Here is an 18,166-nt window from a genome sequence, read left to right as displayed (position 1 = left end):
AGCCATTCACCCCCACCCCTTCTGACAAAAGGTACAACATCTGGTGTGTGACGTGGAACCAGCGATTGCTAACACCGCTCGCGCCAGACACTCCCGGTGACTTTAACAAACACTTGCCCTCCGCTGCTTTACTATAACAACAAAGAAAATAAGTCGTTCCAACTATTACTCTGAAAACCTACTCTGCTGTAGTATTTACAGTATGCATGTTTACATATATACGACTAAGATATGAATATTTGTGTGAGGATGAAAATAAGAAACAACTATGGTAGAAAAACGCTGTAACAGTAAAGAAGGTCTTCAGTATAAAAATTTGATCATTAGAAATGACTGCAAAACCTATTTGTCTAACATACTAACTAACTAATAACAAGTCGTTTAAGCAAAGAAAACAAATGCAAATTTGAAACATGACATGAGTTATTTGTATATGAATTTATTTCTATACTCTTGCACATAATTACATTTCTCACAAGGTTTACTTATTTGGACCATTTTACATAAAACAAAGCCAGGGTTCGCTTTTACAAATTTAAACATTAACCCCACAAATCTCACTAGAGAAGAGAGACAAACTTCCGGTTCACCTCAGAATCAGTCAGAGTAGGATTGTGGCAGTAACTGCGGACCGAGAGTCTCTGTGTTTGTTAAGGAGTTTAATATTTCCACCTGTCGTTACGTACATCGTGTTTTTCTTTTAAGTAGAACGTCTTCTAAACGCAGTCGTCCTGCACACTCTAATTTAATGCTCTTTAATAATTGTTCGGCCGTTTTATTTGCTGAACAGGAAACTTTACCTTTAAGGTCACGTTTCCTTTAACGTACCTGACGTGACCACACCTGAACGGAACTTCCTGGAGTTTCTATGTTTTCATAAAAGACGAAGAAAACGCTGAACAGTAGTTCACAATACTAGTTATAAACAGAAGAGTCAGACAGCTTCGGTGAGTCGTTTAACCGTATCTTAACTCTATTAGCAGGAGCGACCTTAATTATTCTGATGATTGAAAAGCAGCTGATCCATGGTCGATCAGTGGTAACGTGTTCTGTTCAACGTTTAGTCTGCAACACGTCAGGGCCGTCGTTATAACTATGGATTTATTAGGAGGCTGAATCAGTGTCTGTTCTCTGACGTCACTACATTACACACGCAGGTGGGAGACGGTGGGGTTTAATAGCGTCTTATCACTGGTGCTTAAAAAGAAATTTGGCCAAAAAGGTGCGTCTGCAGGTTGAGACTGACGAGTGAACAGAACAACAAACCAAAGTGAACTGACTTTCAGCCAAAGAGGTTGAAAGTTGACATTGTAAAGTGTAACAGCCAGGTGAGTCGGTGTTACCTGTGTCACCACACCACCGAGGCTCGGAACGTGCTCTGGTCCTCTGCTCAGCGGTAAGCAGCCTTTCAGCAGGCCGGAGGTTCTAGCAGAACCTGGCTGGCGTTCCCACGCCTGTGTTTGGTCTAAACCGTTTGATGAGAGAACCAAGTGTGATTACTTCATTCTCACTGGATGAAACTGAACCAAAACAAAATGCTAGGAAATGACAAGCTTGTCGGCCCATTAAGGAACCTACCTCCGTGGTCTTTGCGTGGACCCAGGCTCCAGAGCACGGTTCTGTGGGGACAGGACTCTGGGTTCGTCAGATCCTTCAACATGATTGTGTTCGACCCACTTACAGATGGATGACAGCGGAGGGGCGACGCAGCCTGAGCCAGAAGCTGCCGCGGGGGTGTCCACCAGGACGGAGCCCGTCGCTCTGCAGTGGCCCACAGACCGGGAGCCGCGTGGGCCCACGGACCGGGAGCCGCGTGGGCCCACGGACCGGGAGCCGCGTGGGCCCACGGACCGGGAGCCGCGTGGGCAGACCGGAAAAGCTCATGGGATGAGTGTGCGCTCCAGCGAGGCAGCCAGCTGCACAGAAAGCGACAGAGAGCTCATTGAAGAGAGAGGGGGCCCAACTACACACCCGGAGGAGCCTGTGGAGGAGCCTGTGGAGAACCAGCTGCCAGACAAAGCAGCTCAGGTGTTCAGTCCTGCAGGGAACCACTTCTCCCCCTCCCCACGCGAGGAGAACCAGCTCCTCTGGGACCCGCAGCCAGAGCAGACTCCCTTCCTGGCCCCAGCAGGACTCCCCCAGCTCTACAGCCCGCGTGGCCTCCAGGAGGAGTGGGCGGAGGACAGGCCCCCCGCCAGCTGTAAGTTCAGCCCCGGCCTCACCTGTGTTCACCTGCACCTTCTGGCTCCCGCTCAGCTGTCCTTCCCTGTCCCAGGTGGGCGAGGCTGTTTCAGCAGAAGCGCCCTGAAGGTGGGTGTTTCTGTGATGACATCTGCCCTCCTCTTCCCTTTCCTGGTGTGGGGAGGCTTTGTGTTCCTTCCATTCGATGCCCCCCTGATGGACGGCACCCCCCCCAGGCTCATCTACACGCTGCGCTGCAGCATTTTCGCCACTATTCCAATCGTCCTGGGTGAGTTCAGACTGTAAACGGTAGAGCTGGGGGTTAGTTACCTCCAGAAAATGAGCACTTCTCTGCATGTTGCAGGATTTAAATATTAATCCAGATGAACCGAGGATAAAAAGACAAGATGCAGGGGAGTAACTGCTGTGTGTGTCTCAGGATGGCTGGTCCTGGGGATCGCACGACTCCGCTCAGGTGCAGTTAGGCCGCTATTTGATGAGCAGGTGAAGGGGGAGGGGCTTCGGGACTTCACTGTCCATCGACGCTATATCTCCGACTCCGTCTCGCTGTTCCTCATCTACTTTCTGCAGCTGGTTGTCATGGCGATGTACCTCAGTCAGGAGAACCTGAAGCTCATCCCGCTGCTGACCATCGTCTTCGCTTTTGGACGGTGGGTTCTAACGGTTCTAAAGGCTCTGTAGCAGGTTCATGCAGCTCCTTTTAACACAGGTGTTTGTGTTTTGTGTCTCCAGGCTGGTTTACTGGGCAGCAGCTGCTTTTGGCAGCAGCGTCCGTGGCTTCGGGTATGGCCTTTCATTCCTGCCAAGTCTTGTCATGATGGTTGCAAACATCTACTTTATCTTCTCAGCGGAGTCCATCTTCAGCCTGTCTCCAACTGGCAGAGAGAAGTTCTGGGGATAGAACTAATTAGCCACCAATAACTTCACTGCTGGCTCTCAAGATTAGTTTAAAAGGGTTTTGTTTAAAATGTATATGTTGATAAGATTTTATATAAATTAAGTAGTTTAAGTTTTATTTTCTTGTTTTTTTTCCTTTAAAATGGCCTTCTCATAAAACACATTTGTTTGTTAAAAGGATTTTATCAAGTTTCACTTTTCACAATAAAAGCATGAAATTTGAAAGATGTTTTTGAAATGAATATGAATTAATCCATTAAAATGATGGATTGATTTCATAGTGTGCTTCCAATCAGCAGCTGAGGTTCTTAATGTGCTGTGTTTTCTAGTTAAACCGGTTTGACTGACCCAAATACCAAAATCGCACCTGTGTAAAGGAACCTGCCTTCAAAAATAAAAGCAATGCTATGAGTTCAGATCAGTTGCCGATGATAGGAAATCAAAATCCAAAGCATCTCCTTCAACAATGACCCTGGGATGAGACTTTGATGTTACTTGGTTTGCTTTAGTGTGAAACATTGTTGGTCTAACAAAAAACTTGGATTGTTTGTTTGATGCATGTGAATTTAGCTTTTTCAAAACTATTATCATTGATGCATCAAACTGTTTACATCAGATTATCTCATCAGGAACAAACCTTGAAATCCATGAATCCATTTTTAGAATCATTTCACAGATTCTGCATTTTCAGAACTTTCTTTAGCATTTTGTGGCTTTTTTCCAACAGGGACAATAAAGATAATCAATTAATCTTTATTCATCTTCTCATAGACCAAACAATGGTTAAAAAAAAGTTAGACTTCACAAGAAGTTGATCTGCTCTGATCCAGGATGCATCATGTTTTAGTGCAAAAACAAAAATCATTTCACAAAAACATCAAATAGTCACTATTTTTTATATTTATAGCTATAAACAGAAAATACATCTCTGCTTTCATATGTTTTCCAAGAAATGTCTGAGACCTCAAACAAATGTCCCGTCGTGATAACTTCAGTCTTCCTGATTGGCTGCCGCTGTGTCTGTGGGCAGAGCTTCATCCTCGGCGCTGGCTTGTCGAGCTGCAGTCCGGAACAAACACATCAGATCCCGAAACCTGCGAGACACCTGAAGACACAAGAAAAACATTCCAGTACGTAAAAATGGAGAAAGAAAGCAATGTTGTCATGGAGACGCAAACCTATTCTGCCTATCCTGTTCTGTACCTAAGGTCAGAACTCATCACACTTATTCCAGTACAAAGCTTCCCCAGGTTTTTATCGCAATAAAAATAAATTAAGATCATGAAACAAATAAGCCAACCACCTCACTGGCAGTCTTGTTGCCAAGCAGAGTAGAGACCGCTTGAAACGTGTTCTGATTGGCTCCTTCCTGCTGACATGTTGTCAAAATGACTCTATCAGCCTCTCTGAAAAAGAGCAAATGGTTAGATCAGTTCAGGGGAGGTGAAGCAGCAGGAGGTGAAGCAGCAGGATCCGTACCTGGTCCACATGATGACTTTTTCCCCACTCGCTGTCAGGGAAATGTTCTTGGCACAGACGGGGGGGTCAGGAGGAGGACTGGGCCGAGGAGGCGTAGAAGAGGTGGTGGATAGAGAGGAGGCCACTGAAATGAAGATGGGAGAAATGGTGGAGGTGGTACAAAGAGAGATGGAGGAGGTGGTGACAGAGGCAGTAACGATGGGGTTGGGGAAGGCAGTGGTGGTGAATGGTAGCGCCTCATTTCTTTGCTCCTTGTCACTATTTTTTCTTTCCTCCTCCTCTTCATCATCCTCCTCCTCAACCAGCTCCTCATCCTCTTCCTCCTCTTTCTCATCCACCAGGTGGAACCCTGTTTCCCATGATGCACTGCTTTGATCTGTCAATGCAAACAAGTTATCGAATCCAGGTCCATTACCTTCACACATAACAATGAAGTCTGTGACCCACCGGGCTGTGGGCTGTCATCATCCCTCTTCAAATCCAGATCTTTGTCACCTGACTCTGAACGTATTTGGTACAGAGGGTCCAGATTCTTCATGGCCTTAGACACACCTCCTGAGGACTGAGATGAAATGAACAGAGGAGTCAGGTCCCTCAACCTGTTACCTCTGCAAAGCCTCCAAAACATGAAGAACACACCTTGTTACCATGGCAACGATTACATCCTTTCCTCTGGTGCCGGCGAATCTTTCTATCACGACAGGTGCACAGCCAATCTTTATCTGACCAATCGCAGTCCTGAAACACAAACACAGTCAATATCCCAACCAACCAATCACAGGTGTCAAAACTAATTACGAAAAACTCAAGATTTGTTAGACCTTGTAGTTTCTGCAGGCATTGATCTTCCTCATCCTGCGGCGGCCTGTCATTGGTTGGATTTTCTGTCCCTCATCTTCTTCATCAAGCTCAGGCAGCGTTACCTCCTCAAAGCCACTGCTGAATCCAGGCACTGACACCTGACCACTGCCCTCTCCACCGTCTGACCCTCCGCCTCCATCCTCCGGCCAATGAGCCTCTTCAAACTGACCAGGTCGCGCTGGAGGCGGACGAAGCTCTTCAAAAAATACCCAGAATTCCGCCTGTAGATGGGTGTGGCCTTTAAGCAGCATGGCCATTTGAGCCTTTAGCTGAAGATCAGGAAAAGAGCTAATTATAAAATCAATTAATGATGAATTGTGTGTCTGCAGACACTGAGGATGTCTGGTCAGGGTGTATCTGGAGGCTGCTGATACTGTTCATACTGGGCTCCACCTCTTACCTCCAGGATGCTGGCAGGGCTCAGGTCAGGGCCAGTCTGCAGAGCTTTGATGATCTTCTGATAATGTGATGGATTATCACTAAAGCTGATCTCTAGCTGACGCAGGAAGCGTCGACTCCGTTCAAAGGCCTGCTGCTCCTCAAACTGCAGGAACAGATGTGATTTCAAATTAGTCAGATTACTGTGTTAGTCACTTACATGTGACTATGGACTGAACACACAGACCCTGACCCATCTGAGCAGCTCACCAGTCCACACTGCAGCGCCTGCTCCGGATGCAAAAACGCAGCAAAGTCTTTGAGGAGGTCGGTGCGTTCTCCCAGGAGGCAGCGCAGCTTCCTGAACAGTGACGCCACATCCTGCCTCTCCCCCACTTGTTCAAACTCGCTCAGCAGAGACACAAACTCCTCCACCTGTCCAGGTACATCCTGCAGCGCTTCACGTATCTGTACACACAGTCAAGAGTCACCGTGAGTGGCCTGCAACAAAGGACCTCACCAGTGTGACGACTGAAAACCTGGACCACAATCACAAAAACATCTGAAAGACATGAACATGAACCTCATCACCACAATCACTGGAAGCAGAAGCCTGAAAACCAACCAGTAGAATCAGCGCAGGGAAACTCAGCTCTGTAATGGCAGGAAATCAAAGCCTCCCTCTCACCCTGTTCAAATAGCTCAGAGCGAAGGCCATGTCTTTGCTCTCTCTCTGCGGGTCCTTATCCAGCAGATGCTCATCATACAGCAGCAACAGTTTGGCTGTGTCTTTACTGTCACGCTCTTGGCGGCTCCTCCTCAGGCCCCGAAGCGGTCGGCTCCGCCCTGCAGGTCCAGACACAGAAGAGACGAGACAATGAACGGTATCACACGTGTAAATGTGAAAACAGAGACCTGCTACTACTGTTTCAGGCTTTTATTTGGTTCCATCACTGTCCTTCACTGCAGTTCCATACTTAAATGTAAAAAAAACAAAAAAACACTTGAATTAACGCTGACCTCTTCCTCGTACCGGGCATCTCCCTCCTCCACCACGGGGAGTACCCTCTCCTGATGGTGTCTCCTCATCTTCCTCGCCTTTACTTCTCCTCCTCTCCCCTGACATTCCGTCTTTGTGGCCTCCGTCCTCCTCTTCATCTTCCGACGTGGGGGAGTGCTCATCCTCCGAGTCTCCGTCAGGACAGATCCTCTGCTCCGATGCCAGCCATGTCAGCTGCTTCATGGTCTCCTGCAGGGTCAAGGGTCATACGTTAGAGCTGTAACCATGACAACAAATCACTTGCTCTTCCTGTTTACCTGTAGCTCGGGAACAGATAGCACTGACTCCTCAGATGCTGATGACATCACTTCTTCCTCATCTTCATCCTGTGTGAGGTCATCAAAATCCTCCTCTTCCTCCTCCTCCCCCTGTCGATCATGGTCTTCATCTTTATCCTTGTCTCCATTATCCTCCCCCTCTCCTCCTCCATCCTCCCTCTTTCTCTCTGGCACCTCCTCCTCTCCTCCCTGCTCTCCATCTTCTCCTCCACCATATTCCTCCTTGTTTCCACCTCCATCTCTCCCCTGTCCTCTCTCTGCACCAGTGCTGCTTTCTCCTCCATTCAAACTGACCACACCCACCACAGACCAGTTTTCCACCTCATCTTCCTTCTCCTGCGTTTCCCTATTCACCACCTCAACCTGCCCCTCGTCCTCTCTCTCTTCTGCAAATGAAACTGGGCTCAGTGTGGATGTTGACACTGAACTCTCTTCCTCCAGTTGTCTTTCTTCCACCATCAGATCTGGGTTTGTGAAAGTCTCACCTCCCTTCTCCTGCTCATGCCTTATTTGTCCAATTGGTTCCAGAGACGGCTGGGAGGATTCAGTGGGTGTAGTCAACACCATTTGGAGGAGGAGGCATCCTGGGTTCACATTCGCAGGGGCCAAAGTCAATGTGGGATTTTTAGTGTCAAGCTTGGGATGGGAGGGGAGGGGGGGCAGGAGTGGGGCCGGTTGTTGCCCAGTAAAAGCCTGGTCAATAGGAACGCACTGGGTCGGCAGCGGGTAGACAGCTGTTAGTGGGAAAGCATCAGAGACTGGAGGTGGAACCAGTGGCAAAGTGGGGGAGGCAGAATGTAACCCTAACCCCTTGGGCAGAGACAGGTAGTTGACTGGCTGTGTGAAATGTCTTTCCACCTGTTTGTCTTCAGGGGCTTTGGCCAATGGCAACAACGATGCATTGTGGGCCAGAGTGAAGAGCCGTCTGTGGGGTGGGGTGGGTGCGCGTGACTTGTTTAGCCAATAGGGGTGGAGTCTGAGGGTACAGCCAGGTGGTAGAGAGGGCGGGTAGCAACCAGAGTCCCCCTGGGTTTTCTTGATGATCTGATGACTGTTCTAAAGGCAAGCAGGTTAGACTGTGACGTAAGTTATAAGATAACGATTTTCAATGGGGGTTGACCAAAACAATGGCGGGTAGTGTCCTGTAGTAAAAAAGGCCTCTGGTTTGTTTCAGGGGCTTTTTGCAGAGGAATAAATGATAATTTCTCTAAACAAAAATTATGGAGCAATCTCAGTGTCCCTTATTTCTTAAAACTACTCAAGATGGTTTTGGTCAATCCCCATTGAAAACTGATGACGTTGGTTAAGTTACTGTGTCAGCATGCACGACATAGTCATTGGTCAATAAGCTGTAAAAACATCAGAAACCCAATCTAGCATTTGCTCAGAAGTCTGTGACAATTTGGATTTAATCTGAAAGTGGACTGTTGTTTTCAGATTCAGACCTTGAGCCAGTTGGGCATGTTCAGGATGTTGGTGTCCACTGGGGGGCGCTGGTCTCCTGGCTCAACTCTGCTGCAAGCCAGTGGCATCGGGGGAATCAATCCTTGTGTCAGGAACATCTAAAAACACCAGACACGTCTTTAGCTGCTCAGACTCGCAGGTCACACCTTAACACAGGTTTGTGATTGGCAATCAGTCAGTGTCACCTTTATAACATTGGGCGGGGCTCTCTGGCTGCTCATCTCTCTGACATGTTTCCTAAAGTTCCATCGTTTCTTACAAAGCAGGTAGGAACTGATCAGCTGATCAGATTGGACCGACCCCTCAAAGTGCTTCAGACCCAGAACAATCAGCCTGCAGAGACACAGTTACACACAGAAGCTGGATGTTACACCACAACATGTTGGCTCAGACTAGTACGGGACATTTATGTAGAAGCTGCTACAACAACTGTGTCTAATTTGACCAAACAGTGGCAAAGTTGTTATCACTCACAAACCAGTGCAATGTATTTATGATTGGTAGACATCAGACCAGTATTTACCCGTCCTCTCCTGCGGTGTAAATGCTACGGTGGTGCCGGCTGTGGAGAGCTGGGTCCAGGCTGCACACAGGAAGCAGCTCGGAATAGAGGAAGACAGGTCGGGTAGCAAACAGCCAGGCAGTATCAGCAGGCAGCAGAGGGAAGGCATGACCTGAACAAAACCAGAACCACAGTCAGAGCTGAACGTGGTTAGATACAGAACAGCCATTCAGCTCCTCCTTACTGCTGATAACAGGCGTCATCCTGGGGAGCCAGCGTCTGGACGCAGCAGCAGGAGGAGGAGGCTCCTCTCGCTGCTCCACCTCCTGGATCAGATCAAGTGACCCCTGGAGGTTGCACACCCTGAGCGTGCTGGGAAGACACAGTGCTTCCCTTCGACAAGAAAACTGCTGCAGCTCCTCCTGGGGGTGGGGGTGGGGGGTTAAGGTTAGCTGGGTAGGTTAGGGAGACTGAAGCTAATCATGTCTGTGCTACTACTGACTGACCAGGTATTGTTTAGTGATCCCAGCCTCGTGTTTCAGGGCGTCAACACGCCGACTCAGCAGATGAACCTGTGTCAACAGCTGTACATGCTAGGAGACAGACACAACATGTTCAGGTTCCAGATACAGATACTCAAACTAACGCCACGGTCCTACGCACCTGCTGGACCTGCTGCTGCAGCTGCAGCTTCTGAGTGTGGTCCAGGTGCAGCGTGGGGCAGCTCTGGTTAGGCAGCACCGGCACAGAGGTGATGGTGTTGGACTCAGGGCCGGGTGTGTCCTTCAGGTGTACGTAGTCATGGTTGGTTGTGTCCTGCAGGGCTCTGCGCTGCTGCAGAGCTTCATACTGCTGCCTGACGGTTCTCCGCCGTTCTGTCAGCAGTCCTGCTAATGGAGCCTCAAACCTACACACGGCAGAAAAGGAACCATTGCAGCAAAACTTACAGTTTACACAGTACTTTACACAGTAAAGTATTACAACACTGAACATTCTCACACAGCACAGAAGCTGGATGTATCCCAAACCGCATCCTTCTCCATGTGATTTGAGTAAAGAAGCAGCAGCAGGGGTCGTTTCTGTTCCTCCCAACCCAAACAGTCACAGCACTTCTCTGCTGCACCGTCCCAATAGGAGGACTTAGTGATTAGAAGCGTCAAATCATATTTGAGGCACAGATGTAAGTTTGGTATGGTCATAATGAGCGCAGGGCTGATGACTCTGGGTTTTGGTTGCTCCATAGTTTTTTGACCCCTGATGACATGTTCAGCCTGTTGTCATTGCACCCCTGGCTGTCTGGGTGGTGTCCTGCTAACAATATGGGCTTCGTGGACACGCGGAGCAGTTTTTGGGGAAACCCGGGGTGATTAGAAGAGACAGCACACATCCCACTTTGGATGGAGCGTCACTACTTTCTAGTTATATGGCACAGTTTATTAGACCCCCACACCGTAACAGCTCAGAGTGAAGCCCAGGACGCAGAGTCGCAATCTTACAGTCTCTCTGCATGTTCTCTACAGCCCTCAACCCCTCGTAGCTATCATACCCCTTAGAGACTGTGTCTGCTCCCAGCCAGCTATACAAGTCATAAACAAATTAAAGAGGAGTGACTCAGGAATTTAGTAGAAATTAACACAACTCCTGTAGAACAAAGCAACAAAAATGTGATCAACTGAGTGGCTTATTAAACATCAGATCTCTATCATCTAAATCCCTGTCAGTCAATAACTAACTCATCCTACATTCTGTAAAACCCAGAATCCAGGCTGCTCCCAGACGCCATGACTGAGTCTAGAGTGTGGTTCTCACCGTAAGGCCTGGGGGACGTTAAATTTGGGTCCAGTCTTTGCAGCGGTCTCCTGCTCCTCCTCCTGCTGCTGCTCCTCAGCGACCACCTCTTCATGGAGCTGCACAGTAAGCAGACAGCAGGGTCATACGCTATGACTTTCAATGAATGCCTCCTGAACTCTGTCGCAGTGTCAGCCAACCAAGAACCTCTCACCAGGAAAAAGTGTTTGAATGATTATTGTTGACAACTGAAGGAATGAAAACTAAAGATTTAGGCGACAAAGAAGTCTTCACATTTTCCAGTAACAGTACTAGTAATAATTGGTTAATAGTAATAATAGGTATACAGGACCTCTAAAAACGGTTGATGTCTGATCTCAACAATGTAAGGAATTTATTAACAGTGGATTTTACTATTGTAGCACAAGGTTGCATTTCTCAAACAAGTACGGCAGTTTAAAAAACTACAGTAGTGACTGATCCCAGCAAGATACGCCACTGAGGATGCCAGTGCTTGGGAGGATTAAAATAGAAAGGAGCAAGTGAGGCCTCAACTCACAGTGTCAAACAGTTCTTCCAGCAGCTCATTTACTTCCTTCTCTGAAAGAGAAGAACGAACACTAAGCTACAGACAAAACCTAACCACAGCACTGTCTTGACAAAATGGGCCTGCACCAGAACCAAACTCACTGGTGATCTGAACGGCCCGGTCCGTTCTGTAGTCTTCCTGGTCAGGTTCATCCAGGTCTTCCAAGAAGTTATACTCTGGGTCGTCATCATCATCAGCTTCCTCTGAAAAAAACAAAATAGAACCTTGTGTTAGTGTGGAAGAAGCTGCTGTTTGGTCTCAGACAGAACCCCCGCAGAATTACAGAACACATAATGAGCGGTTCAACCAGGCCAACTTCATCTTTAGTATCAGTTAGCTTTTAGTAGATTTTACAGTTTTGACACTTGAGTTTTCTGAATGATGAAAGACAATAAACACACTGAATGTAGTGTGGATTCAGATTTCATGTAGGGTGTCACCACACAGTGTAACAGCAGGTCTGACTGTTCTATTTATATTGAGGAGGTGGAAATCTGCTGTTAAAGAGCAAAAGATGATTTTCTTAATTTAAGGCATTAAGAATTTAAAGAACCTGTTAAGTCTGGGCTCGCTTTGAAGACATTTGTGTCTAAGTAGATTAGAAGTTCATTGAACTGGAAATGTTGAGAACACTTTGCATAACTGAGTTGAAGAAACATGACAATGTCATCACTGGTGATCCATTGCCATGATCTTTATATGTATTCAACTATCTGTGTGACACAGCCAATTGATTTCAAAACATACAGGACATATCTGCAGACCTTCGTTGTCAGGGGCCATAAGACTTTGCAACCACTGTGCCCAGTGGCGATCCTCTTCCTGTTGGGCAGCACTTTGATCATACATGTCTGCAGTGATGTCTGGCGCCAGCAGCTCGGCTTCCAGCTGACCCAGAGGAATGTTCACCAGACGGAGTTTGGAGCGTGTGCGGTAAGCCAGACAGCCTTCACCACCACTGACAGTCGGCGCCTGAGAGACAGGCAGGTAGTTAGCATGCAGACACACCAGGCTTTAGGTGAGGTCACCGGGTAGTAGGTTTAGGAAGTTTACCTGGTTATAGGTGTAAGCAGGGCTGCAGTCCAGCTCCTCCTCTACAGCATTCAGTCTGTCCATGAAAGACGGTTCAGAAATAGTGTCAAGGTTCTGAGTAGAACCAGTAAAGGCTGCCGTTTTTTCTGTGGGGAGTCCTTGAGATTCCTAAACATACAGACCAGAGGTCAGAGGAGAAAGTAACTGTAGGATGTCCGTGTATCTGTAGTAGGCTAGAGGTCCAAGTACCTGCAGTGGTTCATGAGTCCTAGGTTCTGCTGGCACAGAAATCAGGTGAATTTTGGTAGGAGACGCAAAGCTGTCTGCATCGCTGAGAAAGGTCTGCAACCCACAAAGTACACGGTGGACTTATCAAAGGACCTGACTAACTCTAGGACCCGAATTACTGAAGACCATACACTCTGTAGAACCTTCACACTATATAAAGACAAAAACACTGAATAACCTAATTACTGAAGGACTTGACAGACCGAAAGACAACAAACTAACAGAAGAGCAGGACTTCACCACAAGCATTAAACAAAGGAAGAACAGAAGCCCACTCTGAACACAAAGTCACCTCATCAACTGTGTCTTCCTCCTCCTCTTCCTCCCCATCAGGACAATATTCTTCATCTGACGAATCATCCTCCTCTTCAAGATCAATGTCCACAAACTGAGGAGGCTGCAGCTGAGACAGACAAAATTATTATCAGAGACAGGTAGATAGCCAGAATGCTGCAGACCTAGTGATTAAACTATACCTTGACGGTGCTGATCGCAGACAGCCTCCAATTTAGTGCCTGTAATCAGACGGGAGGACCGATGGGTGAGATAAGGCTAAAAACACAGTTCGATCTACAAGGACGGTCTCACCTGTCCCTGCTGCACTGCCTGTTTCAATCTGGACCGGGTCATCTTCGGCTCCTACAACAGAGAACCCGAGTAACAGTTGGGTCTGATACAGAGAGAGGCACAAGCCTAAAAAACTAAAAAGGTTACATTTCCTTTCAAAAACCCTGTTCCAGATTCTATAGAATGTGATTGTGTTTCACTACTTGAGTTTATTAATGTTTTCCTCAAACATGGATGGTATCACTGATGCATTTATCCTTGTACACAGCGCTCTCACCATCATGAGCTGGGCTTCTGTGCTGATCATTACCCTGTTGTTTCTTTGTTTTCTAACTGTTGTGCTTGTAATGCCTCTTTTCTCTGATTTAAATGCTTTGTTTTCTTTCATTGGCAACTCATTAATTTTCATGTGATTTTATCAACAAAGAAGTAACAGCTAAAACCACGAGTAATTCAAAACCAGGTTCTAACCTCTGTATTACTGGGCTGATGCAGCTGTACAAAAACAGACTCAACAGGCACAAAGAATAAAAACATTTTCAACATATTTGACTCATTTTGCTTGGATTACCTCCAAACATTCATAAAACAAACAATGAATAACAAAACATGGACACTTACAAACATGGGAAGGTCCTGAGTTTCCCTGATGGCAGCTTTCATCATGGCCACCACATGCTCGTGGGTAATCACCTCCTGACAGAAAACAAAACACATGAATAATGAAAGACTGGGAATAGCATGGAACCAAAAATCAAATTACTTTACGTACATGCACAGGAAACAAAACAAAACTAATGCAAATGCATGGGCTGTCTGTTTAATGTGAGGGGTTTTAGATATTTTATTTACTGGTGTGTTTCAGTTCCACGTTTGTAGGTAAAAGGGAACATTTCTCTTCTTGTTGCTTTAGGGTTTAAGTGGATGACTGTGTCCATTATCACACTGATTTATAATCTCCTCACACATCATGTAGATGATGTTTACTATAACTATGCCAGAATATTTTGACACAGTAGATAACATGGCTGAATGTGTTTGTGTGTTATTGCTCACGTGCAGGATGGCGCGCACGTTGTGGGATGTCAAATTATGCTGCTTGGACTTTCTGTCCAGGTCAATGTCCAGTCGCCCCAGATCATCATCACTAGACTCACTGCTCTCCATGACGACTGACTCCTCCCTCGTCATCTCTTGACCTGAACATCAGACAGACACACTCAACCCCCGACTACGTCACTGCAGGTCAACTACATCAACAGGTAACTCAAACTAAGCAGTACAGGTACCTGAGACAGGGGTCCTCTCCTCCTCATGTTGGTCAACACTAGAAGCTCCTGTCAGTGACCTCTTGTGCCATCTGCAGAACGTTTCTTCATCCTTCCTCAGAGATTTAATTTGTGAAGGACAAACGTCATCTTCTGCTGGACGTCTTCGGTTGGTCCACTGTTGAAAAACGGCCAGGAGAAACAATGAACGCAGAGGTGGAGAGGGGCCGCTGCCACGGACCCACTAGACGAACATTAACCCAAGGTTCTGGGGACGAGCCTCACCGACATTAATGCTGTAGAGTAGCTCAAACCCAGGTAACACGGAAACGCCCGATATCACTGATCAAATCGACCATTACTTTAACTCTGGATCAATGCGTTTCAAAACAAACCAACTGATATTTACATCGACCACAAAACTAGAACAAGTGGCGTTTGTATTCTCAGCATTCCAGGAGCAGCACGTTGTGAGCAGCGTTAACAGGCAGCACTAACAGCACGCAGTCTTTCTGCGTGTTGTTACAAAGACACTCTAACGTTATTTGTACCCATTAGCTCCAGCTAAGCTAGTCTAGTCGGAGCCACTGGGCAGGCGCAGTGTGTTTTAATGCGGCGCGGGCTTTGTCTGTAAAATTAATAAGCAGACTGAATCTGTTAAACTCGACGAAGATTAAAAACGTACTGTCAGATTGATGTCGGCAGCCATTTGTTACGGCGTCATATTGTCATCGCTAGCTTCGGTTAGCACTGTTAGGTGCGTTAGCTCCGCCAAACAATAACAACACTTCCGGATTTTGGCGCTCGACAGGAAGTTGTAGCGTTAGGACTTTCACAATAAGAGGAAAAGGAGCCTCCTCCATATGTTGAACAGGAAAAACGCATATCTCGTTACAGATGCTTTTAAGTAACACCAGTCATTCACACAGTTGTTTGTCTCACAGTGAGATAAACTATACCTAAAAGTTTGTTTACCTACACCTACAATGTATGTCATATTTCATCACTTTGTTATGAAACTGGAAGATATGAGTCCAACTGAGATGTGTTGACTTTTTCTTCTGGATGTTTAATGGCATTCATCAGACATTTAAACAGTTAATTACTAACAGAGCTGACAAACAGGGAGAAAGAAACGAGGCAGAGGTGTTGGTGCTGCTCAGTCAGTTGGTGTTGATGTTCTGCTGCTGGCAGCGAGAAATCAACGCGCTGACGAGTTTCTGCAAAACCTCTGCCCTCATTTTACTGATCTGAAGAACCTCCTCATGGTTCGCCTTCTCCTCCCGACTGTAGTCCAGAGACACCTGGAGAAGGACACAGGTACATTTCATTCAACTGTCCCACCACCATCAGGGCCATGGCCACAGGTACAGTAGCATGAATATAACTAACATTTACTCAACATAAACTAAAACTGTACTTAATGGCACCAAATGACTGCCGGCACCTCACAGTGTGTAGAAACTGACCATGTTGGTGATGAGGGACAGACCAAGAACCCTGAGTCCACAGTGTTTTGCCACCGTTACTTCAGGAACTGCACTCATACCTGGGGAGAAACGAAGAAAGAAACACAAAGAACTGAAGTATCCTTTACCAGAATGCTGGAATGTCAACGTTTTCTAGTGCTGTTATTAAAAACCTTAGCACATAAGACCCTTGGCTAGAAATTTACCAGCATCGTTAACATGAAATAAATGAACCCATTAGACCTGAAGTCGGTCTTACCCACAGAGTCACAGCCCAGGATCAGCAGCATTCTGGCCTCAGCGATCGTTTCAAAGTTGGGTCCGCTCACCATGCAATAAACCCCTTCTCTGATGAAATCACTGCACCCGAGCTCAGAGCCCACGTCCAACGCCAGGCGCCTCAGGTCCTTACAGTAGGCATCTGACATACAGGGGAAGCGGATGCCAAAACTACAGACAGAGATGAAGGAAGCCTGTGACACTGATGATGACCTTTAACCTTACTGCCAACACAGAAGCTGTTTGTGTCTCACCGCTCGTCGTTTGGTCCACACAATGGATGCTGTCCAGCAAACCCCGGCAGGTTAATGTGGTCTTTGATGATCATTATATCACCAACCTTAAAATCTGGACAAATTCCTCCTGATGCATTTGTCACCAGAACATACTCCACCCCCATCAGTTTAAAGATCCGGATGGGGAACGTCACCTACAAACAGACAGGTGAACGTTCAAACAACGCCGTGGGTTCTGTTCTACCACAGGAAGCCAAAACGAAAGTGATGGGTTTAGTTGTGGGGCTATGAGCACATCACGTGCTCTAGCTAATAACGGTTTCTCGCTAGCAGGAGCCAGGTTACCGCAGCACGTGTGGCCGATGGCATTTTGTTTTCCATTGGTGACAACACAGACCCAGTGAAACCACGAGCGCTGCAGCAGCGCTGCTCAGCCAGAACAGTGCAGACTAGCGTTAGACCACATCACGGCGGTGGTCGGCTACAGTATACACCCGTTACAAGAACCAAAGCCCGTGACGTCACAGGGCCCGGTACCGAGGAGCGACTCACCTGGCACAGAGAGTAACCTTCGTACAGGTGGAAGTGACCCTGCATGAAAACACAGGGGGTGTCCTCGATCAGCCCGAACACCAGGCAGCCTTCGTGTCCTGGTGCTGGTACACAATGGAAGCACACGGCCCGTTGGGTTTCTGTCTCTAAGGTGCGGCCCACGGCTGGAGGACGTCACACTTACCCGTGCTCACAGGGAAGTTGGGGATGTCCTGGTACCTGAATGTTTGCTTGTTGGTGGCTCCATCAGCGAGCAGACCCAGTCCTGAGCCACAGATCACTGTGACCTTTGGACGGTGACTGGTTTGGTTCAGGAGCCACTCAGTGGTCAGTTTATAGTCCTCGAAAGAGCAGCAACTGGGCAGTGAGAGAGAACGGTTAGGGCTTGATGGTTCCTGCCTTCTGGGACATGGCTGCACCCAATAATACGCATTTGAAAAATATATACATTAAAAGATCAGGTAAACCTTCAGGGAACTGAACTGGACCATTCACACAGCAATCAACCATCAGCATCTCCATAACTTCAAAACACAGAGTCAAAGAACTTCAAGATGAGGGGGCCTCACCACGAGCTTCCTTTGGTGTGCATCATCCAGCAGCAGAACGTCCACAGGACGACCCCGACAAGGAACCCAGAGTCCAGACCGGAGCTCTGCTCCCATTGGTCGCTTCTGTGTGTAAATGCAGGCGGTGTCATTGACTCGGAGTCTGTGACCTGGTGAGTGTTTGGCAGCTGGATACCGTCAGGCAAGAATAGAGCCTCAAATGGGCCAAAATGAAGCCAACCTCGCATGCGTCTAATAAACTCAACAACTGTCCAGTGGTGAACCGCTAAAAGGACACAGCAAATATGGACAAGCTTAGATCGATTCAATGTAGAATCATTAAAATGCTAAATTAGACAAGGACAGGATCAAGTGGCTGAACGGAACCCTGCTCTAAAGTCAGAATAAATCCACTGTGTAACTGATTAC

General features: G+C 47.2%; 3 protein-coding genes and 1 long non-coding RNA gene across 10 annotated transcripts; 2 read left to right on the top strand and 2 right to left on the bottom strand.

The window, feature by feature from the left end:
* The first annotated feature begins 579 nt into the window (after nt 1–579).
* On the top strand, nt 580–3,324 carry tmem79b (transmembrane protein 79b). 6 transcript variants are annotated; one of them, XM_029128200.3, is made up of 7 exons: nt 580–947; nt 1,684–2,200; nt 2,276–2,470; nt 2,621–2,656; nt 2,773–2,852; nt 2,935–2,985; nt 3,051–3,324. In XM_029128200.3, exons 2-7 carry the CDS (start codon nt 1,684–1,686, stop codon nt 3,111–3,113), a joined length of 942 nt encoding a protein of 313 aa, XP_028984033.1. In that variant the 5' UTR covers nt 580–947; the 3' UTR covers nt 3,114–3,324. The 6 variants fall into 6 exon arrangements, with proteins under 6 accessions (XP_028984033.1, XP_028984032.1, XP_028984031.1 ...); XM_029128199.3 differs by having other exon boundaries at nt 582–947; nt 2,935–3,324; XM_029128198.3 differs by having other exon boundaries at nt 582–947; nt 2,621–2,685; nt 2,935–3,324.
* A 512-nt stretch (nt 3,325–3,836) lies between these two features.
* gon4lb (gon-4 like b) lies at nt 3,837–15,550 on the bottom strand. The gene is made up of 30 exons (XM_029128187.3): nt 15,339–15,550; nt 14,675–14,831; nt 14,442–14,584; nt 14,007–14,081; nt 13,407–13,457; nt 13,295–13,333; nt 13,111–13,221; nt 12,780–12,872; nt 12,552–12,698; nt 12,263–12,470; nt 11,600–11,701; nt 11,469–11,509; nt 10,931–11,028; nt 9,785–10,028; nt 9,628–9,714; nt 9,366–9,543; nt 9,143–9,293; nt 8,805–8,952; nt 8,601–8,717; nt 7,135–8,211; nt 6,838–7,066; nt 6,506–6,663; nt 6,088–6,285; nt 5,840–5,983; nt 5,400–5,708; nt 5,218–5,316; nt 5,026–5,140; nt 4,579–4,954; nt 4,403–4,505; nt 3,837–4,204 (listed from the first exon to the last, which is right to left on the bottom strand). Exons 1-30 carry the CDS (start codon nt 15,360–15,362, stop codon nt 4,091–4,093), a joined length of 5,136 nt encoding a protein of 1,711 aa, XP_028984020.1. The 5' UTR covers nt 15,363–15,550; the 3' UTR covers nt 3,837–4,090.
* On the top strand, nt 14,831–17,833 carry LOC129603213 (uncharacterized). Its single transcript, XR_008692932.1, has 4 exons — nt 14,831–14,971; nt 15,947–16,020; nt 16,108–16,239; nt 17,727–17,833. It is a non-coding gene; the product is annotated as an uncharacterized LOC129603213 (long non-coding RNA).
* On the bottom strand, nt 15,702–17,893 carry pnp4b (purine nucleoside phosphorylase 4b). Of its 2 annotated transcripts, none has more exons than XM_029128202.3 (7): nt 17,759–17,893; nt 17,374–17,546; nt 17,190–17,293; nt 16,656–16,831; nt 16,382–16,572; nt 16,123–16,202; nt 15,702–15,957 (listed from the first exon to the last, which is right to left on the bottom strand). In XM_029128202.3, exons 1-7 carry the CDS (start codon nt 17,887–17,889, stop codon nt 15,817–15,819), a joined length of 996 nt encoding a protein of 331 aa, XP_028984035.2. In that variant the 5' UTR covers nt 17,890–17,893; the 3' UTR covers nt 15,702–15,816. The 2 variants fall into 2 exon arrangements, with proteins under 2 accessions (XP_028984035.2, XP_040923692.1); XM_041067758.2 differs by lacking the exon at nt 17,759–17,893 and adding an exon at nt 17,638–17,726.
* Nucleotides 17,894–18,166: the final 273 nt, after the last annotated feature.

Source organism: Betta splendens, chromosome 16, assembly GCF_900634795.4.
Source record: "Betta splendens chromosome 16, fBetSpl5.4, whole genome shotgun sequence".
NCBI lineage: Eukaryota > Metazoa > Chordata > Actinopteri > Anabantiformes > Osphronemidae > Betta > Betta splendens.
The sequence above is the reverse complement of the archived record's forward strand: the minus strand, read 5'-3'. Positions and strand labels throughout refer to the sequence as shown.

Excerpts from the sequence above, each read along its gene's own strand:
- tmem79b (XM_029128192.3), top strand. The coding sequence starts at position 1,684 with ATGGATGACAGCGGAGGGGCGACGCAGCCTGAGCCAGAAGCTGCCGCG. Across the intron at positions 2,471-2,620 it reads CACTATTCCAATCGTCCTGG|GATGGCTGGTCCTGGGGATC; the intron begins GTGAGTTCAGAC and ends TGTGTGTCTCAG. Across the intron at positions 2,853-2,934 it reads ATCGTCTTCGCTTTTGGACG|GCTGGTTTACTGGGCAGCAG; the intron begins GTGGGTTCTAAC and ends TTGTGTCTCCAG.
- pnp4b (XM_029128202.3), bottom strand. The coding sequence starts at position 17,889 with ATGACACCGCCTGCATTTACACACAGAAGCGACCAATGGGAGCAGAGC. Across the intron at positions 16,832-17,189 it reads AAGGTTACTCTCTGTGCCAG|GTGACGTTCCCCATCCGGAT; the intron begins GTGAGTCGCTCC and ends GTCTGTTTGTAG. Across the intron at positions 16,573-16,655 it reads TGTGGACCAAACGACGAGCG|TTTTGGCATCCGCTTCCCCT; the intron begins GTGAGACACAAA and ends CTCTGTCTGTAG.
- gon4lb (XM_029128187.3), bottom strand. The coding sequence starts at position 15,362 with ATGGCTGCCGACATCAATCTGACA. Across the intron at positions 8,953-9,142 it reads TACACCGCAGGAGAGGACGG|GCTGATTGTTCTGGGTCTGA; the intron begins GTAAATACTGGT and ends GTGTCTCTGCAG. Across the intron at positions 4,506-4,578 it reads AAAGTCATCATGTGGACCAG|AGAGGCTGATAGAGTCATTT; the intron begins GTACGGATCCTG and ends GCTCTTTTTCAG.